This window comes from Oncorhynchus mykiss, chromosome 1, assembly GCF_057628025.1.
Source record: "Oncorhynchus mykiss isolate SJ-2025 chromosome 1, ASM5762802v1, whole genome shotgun sequence".
NCBI lineage: Eukaryota > Metazoa > Chordata > Actinopteri > Salmoniformes > Salmonidae > Oncorhynchus > Oncorhynchus mykiss.
Window position 1 is genome coordinate 32,930,261 of NC_143022.1, and position 21,162 is coordinate 32,951,422.

A 21,162-nucleotide genomic window follows, 5' to 3' on the forward strand; every position below is an offset into this window, starting at 1 on the left:
AATTTGTGAGTCCTTCAAAACGGGAGAAGATGACTAAATATAAAGCTTTGGGGCATCTGCCGCCCGCCTTCACTGAAAAACTATGTAGTGAACCCTGTACAGTTCAGCCAACCATCTTCATTTTAATTAAAAATCTTTCATTCCAGCAAGAGTTATGGAACCAACAGCTGGAAAATAGTTGCCAGTTGCATGAATTAAATACTGCACACCAAAACGAGCAGGACATAAAAATAAAGGAAGGCAAGCGTAGTCTATCTATACAAAAAATCCCAAGACATTTCTCCATCTCCTGCCTGATTAACCTTGAATGCTGAATGAAAACATGGAACAAAAGCAGGGCTGAATACCCCATAATAGAAACATAGAGCAGTAAATGCTAAGAGCATTTATTACACAGAAAACACCATGCTGCTGATCCATAGAACATACATTGCAATCGTTTGGACCCGTTAGCTAGGCCATTTCAAACCCCACCAGCCACTACTATTGTAAAGCATAGCCTACACTGCATGGTTTAAAGGCAGTCTGAAGAGACAGTGTGATACTGACTGTGGCCGTAGTACTGTATTGGAGATTTTCATACCTTCATTGCAAATGCCTTGTTTATCATACTGTCAAACAGAGAAACGGGCTGCAGTTGGAAAGCAAATGATTTAGAGTGGAAGGTGGGGGGATTAATGATCAGCCTGTGAGAAATAGGTTTGAATGAAGGAGCTGCTAGGGCCAAAGGTGATGCATATAGCACCAACAGTTGTCAGCCTCACAAAGAGCAGCATGCTGAAAAGGCAATCTCATATTGCAGAGCAGGCTGAGAAGCCTCCTTCCTTTAACAAGCAGTCTTCCCATGAAAAGCACTCTGTGACAGAATGGCCTGTAGACATGGGGGTGATGTCACCCCCTCTACTGAGTCACTGAACTCTAACTGTTTACATTTCAGGGCCCATTTATAATCTCACAAAGACCTGCGAGAGAGCTACTATATGACGGGATTCATAAACAATAATAATGAGCCTGTCATAAATGACAAATAACCTTGATTTAATATCACAGACAATATCTGAGTGGTATTATTTTGTTGGGATGGTGGATGGGGGTATCTTTCTATTTGAGGTAAGACTGTGGGGGTACGCACCACTTCCTCGTCTGAGAGCTCGCGTCCCTGGATGCTGCTGCTGTCTCTCACGGCCTGCTGGTGCCTCTTGCCCTTGGTGTGGCTGTACAGGTGCACCTCCGTGGTGATCTACAAACACACAGGTCAGAAGTCACTGCTGAGGACACAATGGAGACAGAGGCAGACAGGGTCGACAGGGTCCTCCCCATGGGAGGCCACTTAAACCAGTGTTGTAGTACTCAAGTCCAGGATTCTAGTCCAAATTTAGTCCCCATGACTTGTAATTCGACACGGATTTGACCATTGGTGACTCGGACTCACTTTCTTGTGACTTGTATTTGCACTTGGGACTGGATAGGCTATGATAATCAGAATATTAGCAGCACGTGATGCGCAGCGAGGGTTCAGTTTTTTTCCAGCTACACCTTGTTTAGGCTACACTTTCTTCAGTCATGTAACCTCATTAGATAGCTAGCTAACAAACTGATCATGTTACCAGCAGCCTATATGTAAACATTTGGTGGCACAGAAAGAAAGGAAAATGTATTTACTAAATAATTTCTCTTGCCGCTACACTATATCTGACTGGGAAAATGTTTTGATTTTGAGTTCATGCGCACTCCGTGAGCATTTGGACCAGAACTCAAGCACTGGGACTAGAACTTCAGCCATAGACATTCGTGACTCGACTCGTGATTCGAACTTGGACTCTGGCTCGAGCACATGGGATTTGGGACTCGACACGGACTCAAGGTTTAGTGACTTACTACATCACAAACCACATTTTCATCCAAAGTTTATATGTGAGTAAAGTCATACCATACTAAAATAAAATCACGACAACTGTGATGGAAACAGGTAATTTTGCTATAATTGTATTAATGCAGACAGAGTTTGTTCGTTCGACATGGTGGTATCTTTTTGTGTTGATAAAATGTACTATGAAAAAAATGGTGGTGAAAATGCCTTTATGCACAAATATTTATATAATATCCATCATATCGAAGCAAACTTGGAGTCACGCGATGAAATGGTATGTGGTCTTCCCACTATTATTAGGCTACAGATTAAATAAGTTATGATGAACTTCACAGGGTGGTGAAAGTGCACGGTGATGAGCTTGATGCTCCTTTCCAATAAATATCCAGGTTCTTCTTCTGGTGACATGATCATCGCTGCTTGTCTGCCGTTTGACAAATAAAAAATATTATTGCTCTTATCCATAATAATCTCATAATGTAGACTAGTCTACCCTCACTGTATCTGCCAGCTGTTGACTAGAGCACATGTGTCAAGACCAGAGTAGGTACATTTACTATTTAACTCAACAGAGTGTGTGTCAAAACGATCGGTAGAGTTGAAAATGCGATGGAAACACATTGAACTTTAGATTTTTAATTGGTACATAACTTTAAGCAAAAAAAGTTAATGTGTGCACTACGTCATCACGCACAGACTTTTATCCGCAACAAATCCGTTTGGTGGAGACACCACTGGTGGGAAAATGTGCAGATTTTCTTTATGTGGATTTTAGAATATTAGCATGAAAATCTGTCGCCAATTGGATGGAAACCTAACTACTGACTGACACTACACATTACAACTGGTTTTCAATAAGATCAGACAGACTTTCTCCTCCATCGGACCAAATAGTGAGTCCTAATTTGTAGTAGGTGTAAGGAACTTAACTGCAGTCAACAAGCCTTTAGTGGAATGAATTGACATGGTTAAGAAGGTGACAAGGGTAGCCACGTAGTTTCTTCAAACAGCATGTGATGTGTCAGACACATATGAGAGCATTGTTAAACTGAAGACGCCTTCATGGCTGTATTTAATGGCATTCTCCTTTCTGACAGCACAGCTGGATCATAGTAGTTACTGCAGTATGAAATCGGGGGCTGACAGATCCACTAAGGATGATCCATCCCAACACTTACAGTGAACAAATGTAGCCTATATAACAACATTAATGTGATTGGCTCTAGGATGGTCTATTCCTTTTCTAAGTCAAGCAGAATATGTTATCCCTGTACTCTTTTTGTTTGTGTCAATGACTCATCCTCAAACCAACTGATGAACCAATGTCCCTTCGGTCGTTCTTGCTCCTCACACAGAGTGACTATATATAGTGTGGCATGTCTGGAAAACCACACTGAAAACACTGGTACAGTAAACCACAAACTGTGGGAAAGACTGAGCTGGACTATACACAGACAAAAGCATGGCGTGAAGATGAAGAATTGACACAAACGGCATGAGGTTAGGTTGATGTGGACGTGTTGTTTCCTCCCACCAAGGGCTAGAACAAAGCCCATTACGGATGGCCTCGGTTTAATGTCATTAAATAGAGTGCTGGCTGCTGGCCTATAGATGATCTCTAGTGTCAGATGCTAGCCAAGGTCATCGGAAATGTTAACAAGATTCCCCCCTCCCCCCACACACTCCTGTTTATCTGATGCTAGTTGGAGCTCCAAGGTGTCGCAACCTTGTTGCGGTGAGAGCCAGCCTGGTCCGTCACAGATAAATGTGCCTGCCAATAGATTTGTTGCCCGTCACTTGAAAAGCATAGTCATGCCCAGTCATAAATCTCCACCCCAGAGATCATGTTTAATCAATGCAGTTAAATCCTCATTTAAATACATTCTCTTCCAAAATCCACTGAATCTCCTTCTCATGAGCATTTATATGCATACAGTCTGCCAAGGGGGACCGCCAGAGCTGCTCTACTGCCACAAAGCTGCTGCTGCTCCTTTCCCCTTCAGTTTAGGTTAAGCATGTAAGCCAATCAGTCTCACAAATTAGTGCAAGGATTTAAGTTAATGAAGTAAAGGGTGAACTTCTCACTGGAGAGTGGATCAAGCCAATTCACCATTTAGTATATACTTTCTCTACTCAGCATGTCAGCATCTGTCTAGTGTGACAAGAAACATGCCAAGGACAAGTGGGCAAAATATCAATCATCATCTACACGAAGAACAATACAAAGACATCTTGTTAAAAAAACTATGGAGAACCATTTCAAACTGGGACTTTGTGTACATACCACAACATTGCACAAGGAGCACTGTTTCTTGCGCTCATACGGTGTCAGTTTGGGGGCATAGTCAGTGTTGGCATGTCTGCCACTGCTGAGTTCTGCTGCCTTCTCCTTCCTCTGTTCAATCTGCTCCATGTGCCTGCGACTGCTCTCATCATGCTGGGAAGGAGAACAACCAAGAGATCATGAGATTAAGAGGGACTTTAGTCTGGTCTACAACAAGGAAATGTAAACTTTAGACAGGAGCCGTATCCACAAAGTGTCTCAGAGTAGAAAATCGTTCCTAAGTGCTGAGAATAGAGACATTTTACTACCACACTTACAAGTCAAAATAAAAGCTATGCGTGAAGCCTCTTTGGTCATAAGAGTCCAACCTAGTCGATAGATCTTTAGAGGAGCACATAAGGTGTCCTGACCAGATAAGAGTTACCAGCAGGTGTTTTGATAAAGAAAAAGTAGTCAGTGGTTCCTGCTCCACATGAAATTGCTTTGGAGTGGTTGAAGAATGTTTAGCTATTTCTATATTATCACTACACAAATATTCTAGACTTACATGCTTATGAAAATGATTCCACATGAGCCCTATTTCACATGATATGAAACACTTATATGAGGATCTATGAGGATCTAAACACTTAACCACATAGGCTAATAAATAATCACATCGTTTTCTTTAGATTATTTCATTAACCTACATCTAGTCATTTCAAGTTATCCCCTTGGAACGCAATAACACGTTGTTAAAAAAAAAGCTTAAAATTGGGCATGCCTATAAGTTGGACAATTAAAGGCATCTAGGGCCTATGTTAGCTTTAATTGTGTTCGATGAAAATAAATGATAAACCTTTCAAACATTTTATGCAACATTATCAGCAAGTGATTAGATGTCAAAGTGTGTTGATATAACGGTGCTATACATTTTTGGGAGAGATGCTTTGTGGAAATATCTGAGGCAGGAGTGAGATTGTGCCTCACTAACCTTCATCTGGATCTTCTTCTGCAGTTCCTCCATGGCCTCCTGTTGAGCAGCGCTGAGGGCAGCCAGACGCTCCTCTCTGTCTCTGTGGAGAGAACAACAGACTGGAACAGTGAGAAGAAGATCCTTCGGATTAGGGTGGGGGGGATATCTATTTCAGACAAAGCACATTGTCTGTTGGGTGAAATGCTGTTATGATTAAGGGCTGGTTAGCATGTGATGATGGAAGCACCTTAGGTAAGAATACAAAAACAGATAGTTGATTCCAACTGAGCAAGGGGGTACAGACCTGGCCCTCTCTCGTGCAGCGTCTTCCCTGGCCCTCTCTTTCTCCTGCTTCTGCTGCTCGATGCGTGTCTCCTGCTCCTTCCTCCTCATCAGCAGCTCCTCCACCCGTGCCTGCCGCTCTGCCTCCAGAGCCCGCTTACGCTCCTGGGGAGACAGACAGGGACCACAGCCAGTCAGTGGGACTGTACACTGTGGTGGTAAGGCAGAGACGTCTAAGGGGTGAGGGGGAGCTGCTGCTGTCCACTGTTACCTGTACAGCCTCGTCTCTGGCCTGCTTCTCCTCCTGTCTCCTGCCTCTCTCCTCCTGCAGCTCGTTGAGGCGCTGCTCGTACTCGTTCAGCTTGGCCAGCACATCGTGCCTCTTGTTCTGAGCTTCCAGAGTGTTGATGAATGCTATCTCATTCACCTGCAGACAGACACAAGGGACTGGTCAACAAGCCTGACTCAATGAGCTACAAACAAAAGTGATTATTATAACAATAGTCTGCCTCTAGTCTAGTTTGCCATTGCTTTTTTCTGGGATCCTGTTTCTTTGCTTTTAAGAACATTCTCAATGTCCAAAATTATTATCAAAAGAAACATCTAATTAGGAAAATACTTCAACTCTTGGACATGTAGCTAGGTGTGGAGAGTCCTAGGGGTCAGTCCTGTACCTTGGCCTCCTCCTCCTGAGCCTTCTTCACTATGGCCTGGAGCTGCAGCTCCCGCTTGAACTCTGCATGGAGTAACTTCTCCTCCATCATCCTCCGCCGCTGGTCCAACAACTCCTCCTTCCATTTCCTGACCTCCTTCTCCTGTGAGGGAAAGACAGCTTGGGTCAGCTCATTTTACTCATGTACATTCTCTAACCAAGGCAGACACTATTATGGTGTCTTGCATTCAAAGCATTTGCTGCTACCCGCTCTGGTACGATGTCCACAGGGATTCATGTGAATATACACCACTTCATGTACTTATGTGGTTAATACTCAAGATTATTGAAGGGCACACTCATCTCATGAGGGCCTGGAGAACAAAAACAAACGTCATGAAAGATTGTTGAGTTTGGGCTACGTCTCTCCCAGACGTGTCTGTGGTCAGCTGGGCTGAGAGAGACTGAGAGCTGGCCTCTGTTATTTAGTGATTCTATTTGGCAGTGTGCTGACAGAAGCTCTCCACGTGGCCAGGCTGAGCTGGGCTAAGCAAGGCTGTGGTGTTTCCCGTTGGCTCTGTATGGCCACTCACCCTCTCCAGGAGCTTCTGCAGTTTGTGAGTCTTCTCATCTCGCAGTTTATCCCGGAGCTGCTGGGCCTTCAGCTGCTTCTCTTCATGTTTTTTCTTAGACTCTGCGATGGTTCTGCCAAATAAGACAGAAAAAACAACTTACACCTGCCATCCTATCCTCTCCCCCAGTCGTTCAAAATAGGAACGAACTTTGACATGCACCAAGATCTTTTCTCTGACAAACATCAGTAACATGAGGGTGTGTGTCTCACCTTTTGCGAGATGGGGAGGACAGTTTCTCGTGCATGTGGATCCCATGGCCAGGTGGTCTGGAAGGCTCCTCCTCCACGATGTCCCCCCAGGAGGTGCTCTGACGCCACGGCTCCCGCGCTGCAGAGAGAGGCGAGTCTGGACATTGACCACATCTGTGTCTTTAGCAAGAGCATCAACACTCAACCCATCTCATTATAGATATATTACAGTTAAACAGAAAAGAGATTTACCGTCATAGTCGGCTAGCATGTCACTCCAATCCATGTTGAATCCACCTCCACTGCCAATGCTGGCCTGGGGGAGAGATAATCAGTACACGATCACTGGCAATCATATGGATATTACAAGGCGAGAAAAACTCAAGACCTGGGGGAAAGAGATCCTACCACTTCAAAAGCACTTCATATGACCAAAGAAAATTGAGAGAGTGTCTTACAGAGAAGTCAGTCTCATTGTCAGTCTCCAGGTCATTGTTCTCAGCCTGGATCTCTCTGGTCAGCTGTTCCTCTTCAGCGATGGCGCTGGCGATAGCCTCCTCGTTGGCCTTCTCCAGGCGGTCAGCCAGCTCCTCCTTCTTTGCCAGGACCTCTGCCATGGACTGGGGCTGGACACACGGCACACACACACGCTCACATATAGCACTTTCTTACTCATTCAGGTTTCACTAAGCCCACTGGCAGTCAGGGTCTATCTGTACCTCTCTAAAATGCAGGAATGTTGTCTATTGCTTTTATCAAGATTGTGAAATATGTTATTACATGTATATACTGGTGGGCTTGGTGTGATCAACTTAAAAGATTCCATGAATTTTATATTCAAGAACAATGACTCTTAATTTCATACAGCTCTAAAGGTACTATTTAGAAAAGTTCCCAAGACCCTTAGTATCATAACATGTACAAACAGAAAAGAACATCAAACCCAAAAGCACATCAAACCCAAAAGCACAAACCACACCACACGATCAATCACAAGATCACAGGTGAGGAAGCATTCAGGAGTCATGCAGAACAAGTTCCCTGTGAGAATGACGAGATGGTGGAAGGAGGCACAACCATGGGACCAATTCACTGACATGGTGTAGGAATAAATACTTACTAGATGAGTCTAAACAGCCTGATGGAGCTCAAAATGTCTCCATTTCTATTAGTCTTTACACTTACAACATGAACTTGACCAACTGCCTTTCCTTAGTCACAAATTACATTTACATTTTAGTAAATTTGAAAACGCTCTTATTTAGAGTGACTTAGAGGAGCATTTAGGGTTAAGTGCCTTGCTCAACAGCACAGACAGGTTTTTCACCTTGTCGGATCGGGGATTCGACTCAGCAACCTTTCAGTTACACTCTTAACCTCTAGGCTACTTGCCGTCCAATCACTATCAGGGAGGACAGACAGTTAACAGCACTCCAGTCCAGAGAGGCCAGAGCTCCAGTCTAACTTAATGAGGGAGAGGTTTCTCTCACCACTGAGGCAGTTTCTCTCTAACTAGGGGCCTGCAGTGCAGTCTAAACAGCACTGGGCTTATCTGAGCCACCCACAGAGGCGTCTGGCCCGGCCCAGCACTAAGACCAGGTCTGCCTGTGTTTGATCTGAGCTTAGATAACTTCCCTGTAGACCATTTAGAAGCCCTCCATCTCTAGGTATAATGAATGGCCTTCAGAAGAGGTTAAGGTGCTGTGGAGGTATCTATGACAGTAGCCCTGCTAGTGAAGGAGGTTCTCCTCAATTAACTCCAGAGACTACTTATGATGCCAAATGAGGCAGTAATAAACCTGACACAGGACGGTTGCTGATCACTTAATGCACAATGGAGACAGAAAACAAACTAATACCTGACACAGCCATTGTAAACATGCCATGATCCCTGGCCCTTTGGGCTGAACCTGTCCCTGAACTGGATACCCTGTCACAGGTTCGCACCATTTCAGCTCAAAGCACAGTCGTTTTGATTAGTGGCCACTTCCTCAACACAGCATAACAACTGGGCCAGCCACTTCAGGAGTACCAGCAACAAGCATGACAGACACTGTTTTCTGAGCTCTCACAACAAGAGCCCCATGGACATCCTCTCACAGCCAACCACCAACACCCCCACACAAACTGTCCTGCCTACCTGGCACGGGGCTTTTCTGAGGGGGCTGTGCTGCCTGTCATGTTAGCACATTGTGGCTGGAGGCTCTGTAGATTGACTTTGTTTAGGCGCTGAAGGTCCATGGGGGATCCATGACCCCCTGCCCTGAGCCCTCCCCTCCCTCTGCTCCTCCATCTCTCAGCACTCACAGTGGAAAGCTCTTTGGGGTCCAGCACACTCTCCAGTTTCACCGCTGCCATGGGAGCCTCAGCCGGTCCTGGAGCAGATGTTGCCATGCCCTGTGACGTGCCCCCCGCAGTCCCCTTGTCCCCCAGAGCACAGGGCCCATCCGTCTGGGCTGGGTCTAGGGATGGAGGGAGAGCTAGGGCAGGGACTGGTAGGGATAAGGCTGGGAATATCGTAGGGTCTGGGTCCTGGGTAAGGTAAAGGGTAGGGGCTGGTATGGGGGGAGGCGCGTCCTCACAGGGTGCGTTGACACACTGCCCCGAGTCTTGCGCACTGTCTGATGGGGGCTGTACCAACACAATCACACACACACCATTCAAGACATGCATATTCCAAGCATTTCATGAGAGCAGTAAAACAAAACGATTAACACAGCTGAAAACACACATCATGCAAGGAGGTTGGCAATAACATGCCCTAACCATTCAATTCTCATCAAAACATCAAATAAACACAATGTGGAAATACATGAAATGTGTATTTCAAATAAGCAATGCCTAGAATACACCCATACCCAGTGTGTTCCGAGGCAATGAGTATTTATTTAATGAGAGGGAAAATAGCATATTTCTGCTTCTGAAGTGTCAGTGTACGAGCAATTGTGTTAAAACTGATATGCCCTGTCTGGAAAGGTTGTCTATGAATAATGTGGAGCCCAAAACCAAAACAATGTAAGTGATAAAACGGTCTTGTGTTACTCTGCTCCACGTCTCCTGTCGTCCTGAATAATTGATAGCTGGGGACTGCTGGGAGGGTGAGTGACTTCAGGGCTCAGTACTAGGGATGTGCACGGTTATTTGAATATCCGAACAGACGTTAGTATTAGAATACTTGTGTGAGTATTCATTTTTGCAAATACATTTTTCTTTACCTGATTTGACTGAAAAGGCTTTTTCTAAATTAAATTTAAACATCAATGTGACATTCTTAGACAAGGACATATCATGACATTTCAAATGATTAATTTAATAAAACAAACTCTTTAATAGAATTTGGATGCACAGTGCTCCCCATAAAAAGACCGCTAGCCATCACGTGTGTAGCTTATGTTGGCCAATCAAAGTGGCAAAAAGGCTAAATGTGTAGCAAGTGGAGTGAGAGTTCACTAACGCAGTGCAAGATGGAATACAATTACAGAATTAAAAGTTAGCGAAATGAGAATCAAATGCAATTTTATTAGTCACATGTGCCGAATACAACATGTGTAGGTAGACCTTACAGTGAAATGCTTACTTATGAGCCCCTAGCCAACAATGCAGTTAAAAAAAAATATGAATAAGAAATAAAAGTAACAAGTAATTAAAGAGCAGCACTAAAATAACAATAGCGAGACTATATACAAGGGGGTACCGGTACAGAGTCAATGTGCAGCGGCACCGGTTAGTTGAGGTAATATGTACATGTAGGAAGAGTAATTAACGTGACTATCCATAGATGATAACAACAGAGAGTAGCAACGGTGTAAAAGAGGGGGGGGGGGGGGGGGGCAATGCAAATAGTCTGGGTGGCCATTTTATTAGATGTTCAGGAGTCTTATGGCTTGGGGGTAGAATCTGTTTAGAAGCCTCTTGGACCTAGACTTGGCGCTCCAGTACTGCTTGCAGTGCAGTAGCAGAGAAAACAGTCTATGAGGCTGGATTCTGACAATTCTGTTGTGCCCTGTTCACGACTATCTTGGTGTGCTTCGACTATGTTAGTTTGTTGGTGATGTGGACACCAAGGACCTTGAAGCTCTCAACCTGCTCCACTACACTACTGGCGTGCTCAGTCCTCCTTTTCCTGTAGTCCACAATCATCTCCTTTGTCTTGATCACATTGAGGGAGAGGTTGTCTGGCACCACACGGCCAGGTCTCTGACCTCCTCCCTATAGGCTTTCTCATCGTTGTCGGTGATCAGGCCTACCACTGTTGTGTCATCGGCAAACTTAATGATGGTGTTGGAGTCGTGCTTGGCCATGCATCCATGAGTGAACAGGGAGTACAGGAGGGGACTGAACACGCACCTGAGGGGCCTGTGTTGAGGATCAGCGTGGCGGATGTGTTGTTACCTACCCTTACCACCTGGGGGCAGCCCGTCAGGAAGTCCAGGATCCAGTTGCAGAGGGAGGTGTTTAGTCCCAGGGTCCTTAGCTTAGTGATGAGCTTTGAGGGCACTATGGTGTTGAACGCTGAGCTGTAGTCAATGAATAGCATTCTCACAAAGGTGTTCCTTTTGCCCAGGTGGGAAAGGGCAGTGTGGAGTTCACTAGAGAGTGCATCATCTGTGGATCTGTATGGAAATTGGAGTGGGTCTAGGGTTTCTGGGACAATGGTGTTGTGGTGAGCCATGACCAGCATTCCAAAGCATTTCATGGCTACAGACGTGAGTGCAATGGGTCAGTAGTCATTTTGGCAGGTTACCTTAGTGCTCTTGGGCACAGGGACTGTGGTGGTCTGCTTAAAACATGTTGGTATTACAGATTCGGACAGGGAGATGTTGAAAATGTCAATGAAGACACTTGCCAGTTGGTCAGCGCATGCATGCAGTACACATCCTGGTAATCCATCCGGCCCTGCAGCCTCGTGAATGTTGACCATGTTAAAGGTCTTACTCACATTGGCTGTGGAGAGTGTGATCACATAGTCTTCCAGAACAGCTAGTGCGCTCATGCATGTTTCAGTGCTATTTGCCTCAAAGCGAGCGTAGAAGTAGTTTAGCTCGTGTCACTGGGCAGACTTCGACTGTGCTTCCCTTTGTAGTCTGTAATGGATTGCAAGCCCTGCCACATCCGACAAGCATCAGCGCCGGTGTAGTACGATTCGAGTCCTGTATTGACGCTTTGCCTGTTTGATGGTTCGTCGGAGGGCATTGCAGGATTTCTTATAAACACCTGCCTCTGCAACTGGGGTTAGAGTCCCGCTCCTTGAAAGCAGCAGCTCTGCCCTCAGTGCGAATGTTGCCTGTAATCCATAGCTTCTGGTTGGGGTATTACGTACGGTCACAGTGGGGACGACGTCGTCGATGCACTTATTGATGAAGCCAATGACTGATGTGGTGTACTCCTCAATGCAATCAGAGGAATCCCGGAACATATTCCAGGTCTGTGCTAACAAAACAGTCCTGTAGCTTAGCATCTGCATCATCTGACCACTTTTTATTGATCGAATCACTGGTGCATCCTGCTTTACATTTTTGCTTGTAAGCAACAATCAGGAGGATAGAATTATGGTCAGATTTGCTAAATAGAGGATGAGCTCTGTACGCATCTCTGTGTGTGGAGTAAAAGTGGTCCCGAGTTTTATTTCGCCTCTGGTTGCACATTTAACATGCTGATAGAAATTTGGTAAGACGGATTTAAGTTTCCCTGCATTAAAGTCCCCGGCTACTAGGAGCACCGCCTCTGGGTGAGTGGTTTTCCTGTTTGCTTACGGCGAAATACAGCTCATTCAGTGCGGTCTTATTGCCAGCATCAGTCTGTGGTGGTATGTAGACAGACAGCTACGAAAAATACAGATGAAAACTCTCTAGGTAGATAGTGTGTTCTACAGCTTATCATGAAATACTCTACCTCAGGCAAGCAAAACCGAGACTTCCTTAGATATCGTGCACCTATGTATTTTTGTAAATAACAGCTGAAGGAGTAGGATACAACGAGCAACCAACAGGTAGGCTGTTGTTTTATCTGAATGGGGTTGGGGAGAAAGCACAGCTTGTGGCCTCAATTAGCCTAGCTAGCTTCTCTATGCTACTACAGTCAAGACAGGCACTGTTTTACAGGATGATAAATAACATTGTGGCTGCTACAAGTTAGCTAGTCTTGGCTGTAACCGAGTTTCCTTGCCATCTCTGTCGCTCTCACTCAGTCTCCTCGCTACACACACAGCCCTTCGAAGCTGCAGCATTAGAGAAGAAGGGTCTGAAAGTGTGCCAGCCTCTCTCCCTCACGCAGCAGTGCTCAGTTTTAAAAACGTAGCTACGTACATGAAAAAAAAACATGTTATCCGACAAAAATACATGCCACTATTCGAATAGTAAAATTATTTTAACCCCCATCCCCACCTCCATCATGTGACCCTTCTCTAAGTCTCCTGTCATCTCCTCCAGGGGGTCGGGCTCCTCAGGGATTGGTTGTTCACACTGAGCCTCGTCTTTGTCCAGGGGGCAGGGCCTGCCAGGGGGCTGCTGGTTCTCCTTGTTGATATCATCTTTAGGGCTGATGTGGGCCAGCACCGGGCTGACCTTCGCTACGATGGCGGCAGAGCGAGGCCGTGCCGGACGCCCACGCTGTACTGTCTCCCAGCCCTCAGAGTCCTTCTTACCTGGACACAGTGAAGGACACACACACTCATTAGAAGTGTTGCTCCGCAAACATCAATCATAAGAGGATACACACCCTGAGGGGTTTACATGCACTGATTATAAAAAGACCACGAAACCATGTAAGGATCATATAGTGCACCCTCTAAATTTCATGCTTACCTGGTTTCTCTGTGGGATAGTTGTTGACTTGGCTGGGGACAGGAAGGGACTGGGAGGACTTGACCCGGTCAGCCCAGCTGGGGCCCGTGTGGGACAGACGAGCTACGGCCAGTGTGGGTGGAGGACCACTGGAGAGATGAACACAAATCACTCAAAACCAGATGAGCACAATGTCAAGATACACAGAAGCATTTCACCACAGAGATCAGTATAAATTATTTGTTTTAATAGACAGCTTGTCCTCTACACAACTGCCGGTCCAACAGTACAGTTTAAACCAGTGGTCACCAACCTTCAAGATCACTTTCGCAGTCAAAAAGCAAGCATCGATCCACCACTCAGATGTATTTTTTAACATGACTTTAAAAAAAATAATTTTACATGACATTAATGTTACATTCTAGAAGGATAGAGTTTCCAAGTTGGATGACCGTTTAATACGATTTTTCCCCAGAGGGAGCTAGTTTTTTTTCTTCCAGTGTTCCCAGTTGTCTTGAACGCACTGAAGTTTACAGTTTTTAGTCTCAGCAGAGGGAGGGAGAAAGCAGCAGAGGGTCTGCCTCTCACAGTCCCTGCTCTCTACTTCCTTTCCTTGGGTGAGACTGACCAGAAAGGGAACAGTCTTCCACCTGATGGCGAAATTCAAGTAGCACCGCATCTGCCTCATGCACAAATTCATGTTGTTGCTATGACCAGAGAAAGTGAAATATTCCTCAATATTAAAATACACGACAAGATGCTAATAATAAAAGTGCAGTGCTATCGATACACCTGGCTACTCATTCATTGCAGCTGCAGCACGAGTGGAAGTAGGGAGAAGCACGTTTTATGCTTCGTAATAGTGTTGAACAAAAACAGTGTTGACAGTGCTGAATGAAATTGGACATAAACTCACTCATAAAAACTGCAGCGCTTTGGTATATTCTTTGACAGTCTCTCTCCGGTCATGATTTTAAAAGTTATGAAATCTAAGGTAGGCTAGAATCAAACTGTGGCTGGGGTCATGGAAGACATAGGCAAGGTGATTTGAGCTATCCGATTGGCCAGCGCAGTATGTGCACAGATCTCAAACAAATTAAGTGGTTCAAAATGGCAACACTTTGCTTAAGGTGCACAGGGCCTCTGAATCAAGTGCACCTACTGTACCGCCAACAGAGCAAAACAAATAACGATAAATAAATAGACTAGGAATGCATTGAAGATCGACCGGTTGGTGACCACTGTTCTAAATAATGGCTGTGACGTCACTGACTACTCTAGCAAGAGTAATAAGAGGTGACCATAAGGTGAGCAGCGCCATCTGCCTCACCCAGGCTGGTGTCTGATCCAGGCTTTCCTCCCTACACGCTCAGGGTCTACAAACCTCCCTAATGATCAATACCCATTTCCTGGAGCATCCGATTACAGGGCACCGCACATATTGAACCGATGCTTCAGCAGTCTTTAACCACACTTTTATCTATACCTCCCACTGTTTCTGTGGCGTGGCTAGTGAGACTTGACAAATTACATTAAACAAATGCCTCAACATCAGCAATCAATCCCCTTACCAGCAGATCACAGAGCAGCCACTACCAACCCAGACCAGTTGGCACATCATATTGCACATTGATTTATTAATTAGAAGTTTCTAATGCTATTTTTTTATCAAATTAGCATTGCTGATCCCTTTACTCCAACTGTGAACATGTAATGATGGCTGACTGTATTACACAGAATATAGCTGAGAGGAAACATTCTGCTGCCCAGAATGTGCTGAAGGGGAGTAAAGTGAGGAGGGATTTTGATGACTGCCGTATAATGGTGTGTGTTCATAATGACTGGCAGTCATTACATTAATATGATGGTAAGCACTTTGAGTTCAAATCAGAAACAGTGGAGATTAGGGCTGTCAACCAAACCAGAAAAGAGTTGGAGAAATCTTACCCAAAGTTTAGGGCGCGGCGAGCACTAGGTGAGTGGACAATCCTGTCAGATGAGGGGCTGGGCATCACATGACGACCTGGGGACATCTTACGCACTTCCCAAGCCAAAGACGTGGGTCTGGATTCAGAGAGGACAAATAAAATAAAAATATATATAAAATTGTAATAAACTGTAGTACCATAGGGGGAGATTTGTATCTCAGATAAAAACAATTCAACTTATGGGAAAACAGAAACATACACAAAAGTTGCAGGTTGATTGACCGATTAACAGCCTACTTTAAATGTACAACTTGGGAGGCAACTTAAAAGCTTGGATTTTTATACCCATTTAAATGGTGTTGTGGTCATTGTGTTAAAGAGGAGCCAATAAACGGGTGGATCACCTTGAATTACAGCCAAGGCAAGCCTATTGATTGATCTAGTGTGTTTGAAACTCAAAGCCAGGGAGCAGAGATGGCACTTAGAGGTTCCCCTCAGGGAGTGAGCGAGCGAGCCAGAGAGAGAAAAGAAGAGAGCCAAGGCATAGATAGATCACCTGTTCTGGGCATCTGTTTTCTCCAACTTCTCCTGCAGCTGGATCCAGTCAATCAGAGCTTTAAAGTCCCGCACATAGTTGTCCAACATCATCAGCACCTCCTGAAATAAAGACATGTCTTTCAGACACCGACAGGGGGACATTTCAGTGGAGCCATCATCCACATATCGGGTAGGCAGGTAGCCTAGTGGTTAGAGCTTTGGGCCAGCAACTGAAAGGGTGCTGGATTGAATCCCCGAGCTGACAAGATAAAAATCTGTTGTTCTGAACAAGGCAGTTAACCCACTGTTCCCTGGTAGGTCATCATTGTAACTAAGAATTTGTTCTTAACTGACTTGCCTAGTTAAATAAAACAAATGCAAACATATCAGGACAATGAGAAACTACTTGGTCGACGGTTGTTGCTCAATATGCGATAATGTGACTAGAAAACAATTTATACAACAGCCAACTTTCTGGGACATCGACATGTCTTATATGGGCAAGAAATCTTAAATCCTTGTTAATCTAACTGCAGTGTCGAATTTACAATCGCTATTACAGAAAAAAATACCCTACTAATGTTTGAGGATAGTGCACAACAACTAAACACTTATCACGGCAACTGATTTGATACACTCACCACTGAAGGTAAATAATGTACTTACATTCAGTAATATTGCTCTGATTTGTCATCCTGAGGGTCCCAGAGATAAAATGTAGCATAGTTTTGTTTGATAAAATCTATTTTTTCATTCAAAATGTAGGGAACTGGGTTCTACAGTTTGACCCCACGGCTGTCTCTGACATTGCTGGGAGTGTGTAATTATTTGTATTACCATAGCATTTTTGTATGTTCTCTATAGTTATATACTTGAAAATGTATAAAGTGACCAATTTGGCACATTTGGGTAAACTCCTGGCAGACTTGATGAAAAATGTTGTGTAGTGAGGTAATTCTTCACTGTAGCAGTCTGAAGCTAAGCACACACACTGCTGCCATCTTGTGGACAAAATCGAAATTACACCTAGAATCCTCTCTCTTGCATTCAGCAGATAATGTATTTAAATAGAAAATGCATGTTCTTTGGTTTATATTATCTTTTACCAGATCTAATGTGTTATATTATCCTACATTAATTTCACATTTCCACAAACTTCAAAGTGTTTCCTTTCAAATGGTATCAAGAATATGCATATCCTTGCTTCAGGTCCTGAGCTACATGCAGTTAGATGGGTGTCATTTTAGGCCAAGAGAATAAATAAATAAATAAATAAATAATATATATAATATATCACTTTGGAAGCTAAGCCCCAGTGAAGGAGAGTGCCCCCCCCCCCCCCTCTATAAAACAGAGAGGGATGGTTATCTGGGCCAGGCCCAGTGAGTGGAGCTCATCTCACCCGCACACACAGGTAGGAGGCCCGCTATTCAGCCCAGAACAAGGGAGGACAAAAGGAGCTCAGTAAAATACTTCTCCCTGCCCCACTGATCCACCACAAGAGGTGGGGCTGAAATTACCAATGACATTACCAGAGGGGCCAAGACAAATTGAATTGGCTTGTAATCATTTCTTGCTACTGGCACAGGAAGAGTCTGGTGACGCCACCTCATTGTCCATCTGATACCTAATCTCAGAGTTCAGGAGCTAGAACTCTACCCACTGTTCATTTCCCAGCCTCTGTGAAGGTAGCTATCGAAATACAAAATCTTATAGCAGTCAAACTGGTAGGCTACATAATGAGTCACATTTCTTTAAATTATTATAGGTCATCTGACAGGGTCAGTTGTGAAGACTAGAGGCTGTCCCCTCAGCCCAACACAGAGCTCTAGTGAAACAAACAGAGGGGACATACTAGGATGGGAAGACTAGACAGGATTCTACACTAACATTTTTACATTGATGTTGATAGATTTACTGTAACAGGAAAGGAGACAGACTTAAATAATAATAAATAAATAACAAGTGCAACATTATTTATTGCAGTTTTTAAAGTGCCATGTGTTCTTTTCTGAAAAATCAGGTCAGTTTTTGAAAGAATTATACTTCATACCAAAAGGATACCACAGTAACAGGATTTTGCTCTCAAAAATCTCACTTTTTAACAGAACATCCAATTGTGTTGTTTTTCAAAGTCCACAACAATGCCTAAACCACATCAGGGGACCATTTGAGGTCTTTGAAAAATATGAGAAATGTTGCATTTTTTGTGTGCGTAGTTAGTTACCCTTCAATTCAGGTGTGCACAAGCCAGTCATTTGTTTGGCTAGCTGTGTTTCTGTAGGGCACTTGTGATGGAGTTTTCAAAACAAATTGCCACAGGATTGATGCAAATAATCATGATTCTGCCAGGTAAGCATATACTACCTTTTGAGGATCTCAGGACCCATGCCAAATCTTTTTAGTTTCCTGGGGGGGAATAGGCTTTGTCGTGCCCTCTTCACGACAGCTCAGTCAATGAGAATGGGGGCGTGCTCCGACCTCCTTTTCCTGTAGTCCACAATCATCTCCTTGGTCTTGGTTACGTTGAGGGATAGGTTGTTATTCTGGCACCACCCGGCCAGGTCTCTGACCTCCTCCCTATAGGCTGTCTCGTCGTTGTCGGTGATCAGGCCTACCACTGTTGTGTCATCTGCAAACTTAATTATGGTGTTGGAGTCGTGCCTGGTCATGCTGTCGTGGGTGAACAGGGAGTACAGGAGGGGACTGAGCACGCACCCCTGGGGAGCTCCAGATTTGAGGATCAGCGTGGCGGATGTGTTGCTACCTACTCTCACCACCTGGGGGGGGGGGGGGGGGGGGGGGGGGGGGGGGGCTGCCAGGAAGTCCAGGATCCAGTTGCAGAGGGAGGTGTTTAGTCCCAGGATCCGTAGCTTAGTGTTGAGCTTTGATGCAACAATTTAAAAGATTTTAGTGAGTTACAGATCATATAAGGAAATCAGTCAATTGAAATAAATGCATTGGGCCCTAATCTATTGATTTCATATGACTGGGAATACAGATATGCATCGGTTGGTCACAGACCCCTTAAAAAAGGTAGGGCCATGGATAAAAATAAACATATTTCAAAAATCAGTATCTGGTGTGAGTGACCACCATTTGCTTCACATAGCGTTAAATCAGGCTGTTGATTGTGGAATGTTGTCCTACTCAATGGCTGTGCAAAGTTGCTGGATATTGGCGGGAACTAGAACGCGCTGTTGTACATGTCGATCCAGAGCATCCCAAACATGCTTAATGGGTCACATGTGAGGTGAGTATGCAGGCCATGGAAGAACTGGGAGTGCTTCAGCTTCCAGGAATTGTGTACAGATCCTTGCGACATGGAGCCGTGCATTATCATGCTAAAACATGAGGTGATGTCGTGCCGTTCATCTGCTGGCAATGGGTCTCAGGATCTCGTCACGGTATCTCAGTGCCTTCAAACTGCCATCTATAAAAACGCAATTGTGTTTGTTGTCTGTAGTTTATGCCTTGCCATACCATAACCCCACCGCCACCACGGGCACTCTGTTGACAGCATTGACATCAGCAAAACGCTCATCCACACAACGCCCGGAACAGTTGAAACCGGGATTCATCCGTGAAGAGCACACTTCTCCAGCGTGCCATTGGCCATCGAAGGTGAACATTTTCCCACTTAAGTCAGTTATGATGCCAAACTGCAGTCAGGTCAAGACCCTGGTGAGGACACCGAGCACCCAGATGAGCTTCCCTGAGACTGTTTGACAGTTTGTGCAGAAATTATTTGGTTTTGCAAACCCACAGTTTCAGGTGGCTGGTCTCAGATGATCCCTCAGGTGAAGAAACCGGATGTTGAAGTCCTGGACTGGCGCAGTTACATGTAGTCTGTGGTTCTGAAGCCGGTTGGACATACTTGCCAAAATCTCAAAAACGACAGAAGAGAAATTAACACTGTCATCTGCTCTGGTGGACATTCCTGCAGTCAGCATTCCAATTGCACGTTCCCTCAACTTGAAACATCTGTGGCATTGTGTTGTGTGACAAAACTGCACGTTTTAGATTGGCCTTTTATTGTCCTCAGCACAAGGTGCACCTGTGTAATGATCATGCTGTTTAATCACCTTCTTGAGATGCTACGCCTGTCAGGTGGATGGATTATCTTGGCAAAGGAGAAATGCTCACTAACAGGGATGTAAACTAATTTGTGCATAAAATGAGAGAAATAAGCTTTTTGTGCATACGGAAAATTTCTGAGCCTTTGATTTTAGCTCATGAAACATGGGACCAACACTTTACATGTTGCATTTATATTTTTGTTCAGTGTATAGGATTATTACCCTTTTTTTTCACAGGCCCAAATGGGCCACTGACGGTTATGATGGACTGGCCCAGAGGGTTTCCAAAACCTCCCCTTTAGGCTATGTCGAGCCGTGACACACACAGACAGGGGCATTCCAGTGCTGTTGTTGCCTCTTCCGATTTTTGGTCAATTGCACATTACTGTTTGAATAAAAAAAAATAGTGAACCAAAAACTATGTGACCTAGTAAACAGTGAACAATTAAAAATGTGACTGTTTGGTTGCAGTATCGAACCCTGCTAGAGCCTGTCTGTTGCCTGCTCAGAAATCAGCCCAGGCAGAGCTCTAGTGAAACAGACGTTGGTTGGTGATTGATGGGGAGTGTGGAGGGAGTGGTAATTGAGACTAAAGCTTCACAGTGCTTTTAGTTAATAGACAAGTCAGGCCAGTGAAAGATGTGTCCAGCAGCAGGCCTGCTGATTAGTTAGTTAACAGCCTCAGCCAGGCCCTCCGCTGCTGCCGACTTCATTTGATTTTGAAGGGACCACAGCTGAAGGGAGGCAAAAAAAACTACATTCATGACAAACTAAAAACACTTACCCACAAATACTACTCACCTAAATATAAATACTTAAGATTTCCTGAGGACTGCATAAAGATCTAAACCCACTAGAGGTCAAATGCTGTAAAAACTGTAAAAAGCTGTAAAAACGTGGTCATTCTGGTAACAATTCAATTAAAACGTTTAGATGAGTGAAAGCCAATTCAATTTCACTTTTAGTTTCT

General features: G+C 44.5%; 1 protein-coding gene across 10 annotated transcripts in view; it reads right to left on the minus strand.

The window, feature by feature from the left end:
- The window catches only part of LOC110521059 (S phase cyclin A-associated protein in the endoplasmic reticulum), an 89,875-nt gene that overhangs the window by 59,981 nt on the left and 8,732 nt on the right, over positions 1 to 21,162 (minus strand). For 2 of the 10 annotated variants that reach the window (XM_021598492.3, XM_090227753.1), the window contains exons 5-19: positions 16,133 to 16,233; positions 15,596 to 15,712; positions 13,670 to 13,797; positions 13,250 to 13,509; positions 9,174 to 9,497; positions 7,325 to 7,492; positions 7,119 to 7,182; positions 6,888 to 7,005; positions 6,637 to 6,748; positions 6,066 to 6,206; positions 5,663 to 5,818; positions 5,414 to 5,556; positions 5,128 to 5,209; positions 4,155 to 4,307; positions 1,133 to 1,240 (exon numbers count right to left, since the gene is read on the minus strand). In XM_021598492.3, the coding sequence (XP_021454167.3) occupies positions 1,133 to 1,240; positions 4,155 to 4,307; positions 5,128 to 5,209; positions 5,414 to 5,556; positions 5,663 to 5,818; positions 6,066 to 6,206; positions 6,637 to 6,748; positions 6,888 to 7,005; positions 7,119 to 7,182; positions 7,325 to 7,492; positions 9,174 to 9,497; positions 13,250 to 13,509; positions 13,670 to 13,797; positions 15,596 to 15,712; positions 16,133 to 16,233 (2,175 nt within the window). Of the gene's footprint in view, positions 1 to 1,132; positions 1,241 to 4,154; positions 4,308 to 5,127; positions 5,210 to 5,413; positions 5,557 to 5,662; positions 5,819 to 6,065; positions 6,207 to 6,636; positions 6,749 to 6,887; positions 7,024 to 7,118; positions 7,183 to 7,324; positions 7,493 to 9,006; positions 9,498 to 13,249; positions 13,510 to 13,669; positions 13,798 to 15,595; positions 15,713 to 16,132; positions 16,234 to 21,162 lie in introns of all 10 variants that reach the window. The other 8 variants (XM_021598486.3, XM_021598498.3, XM_090227839.1 and 5 more) reach the window with 5 other exon arrangements.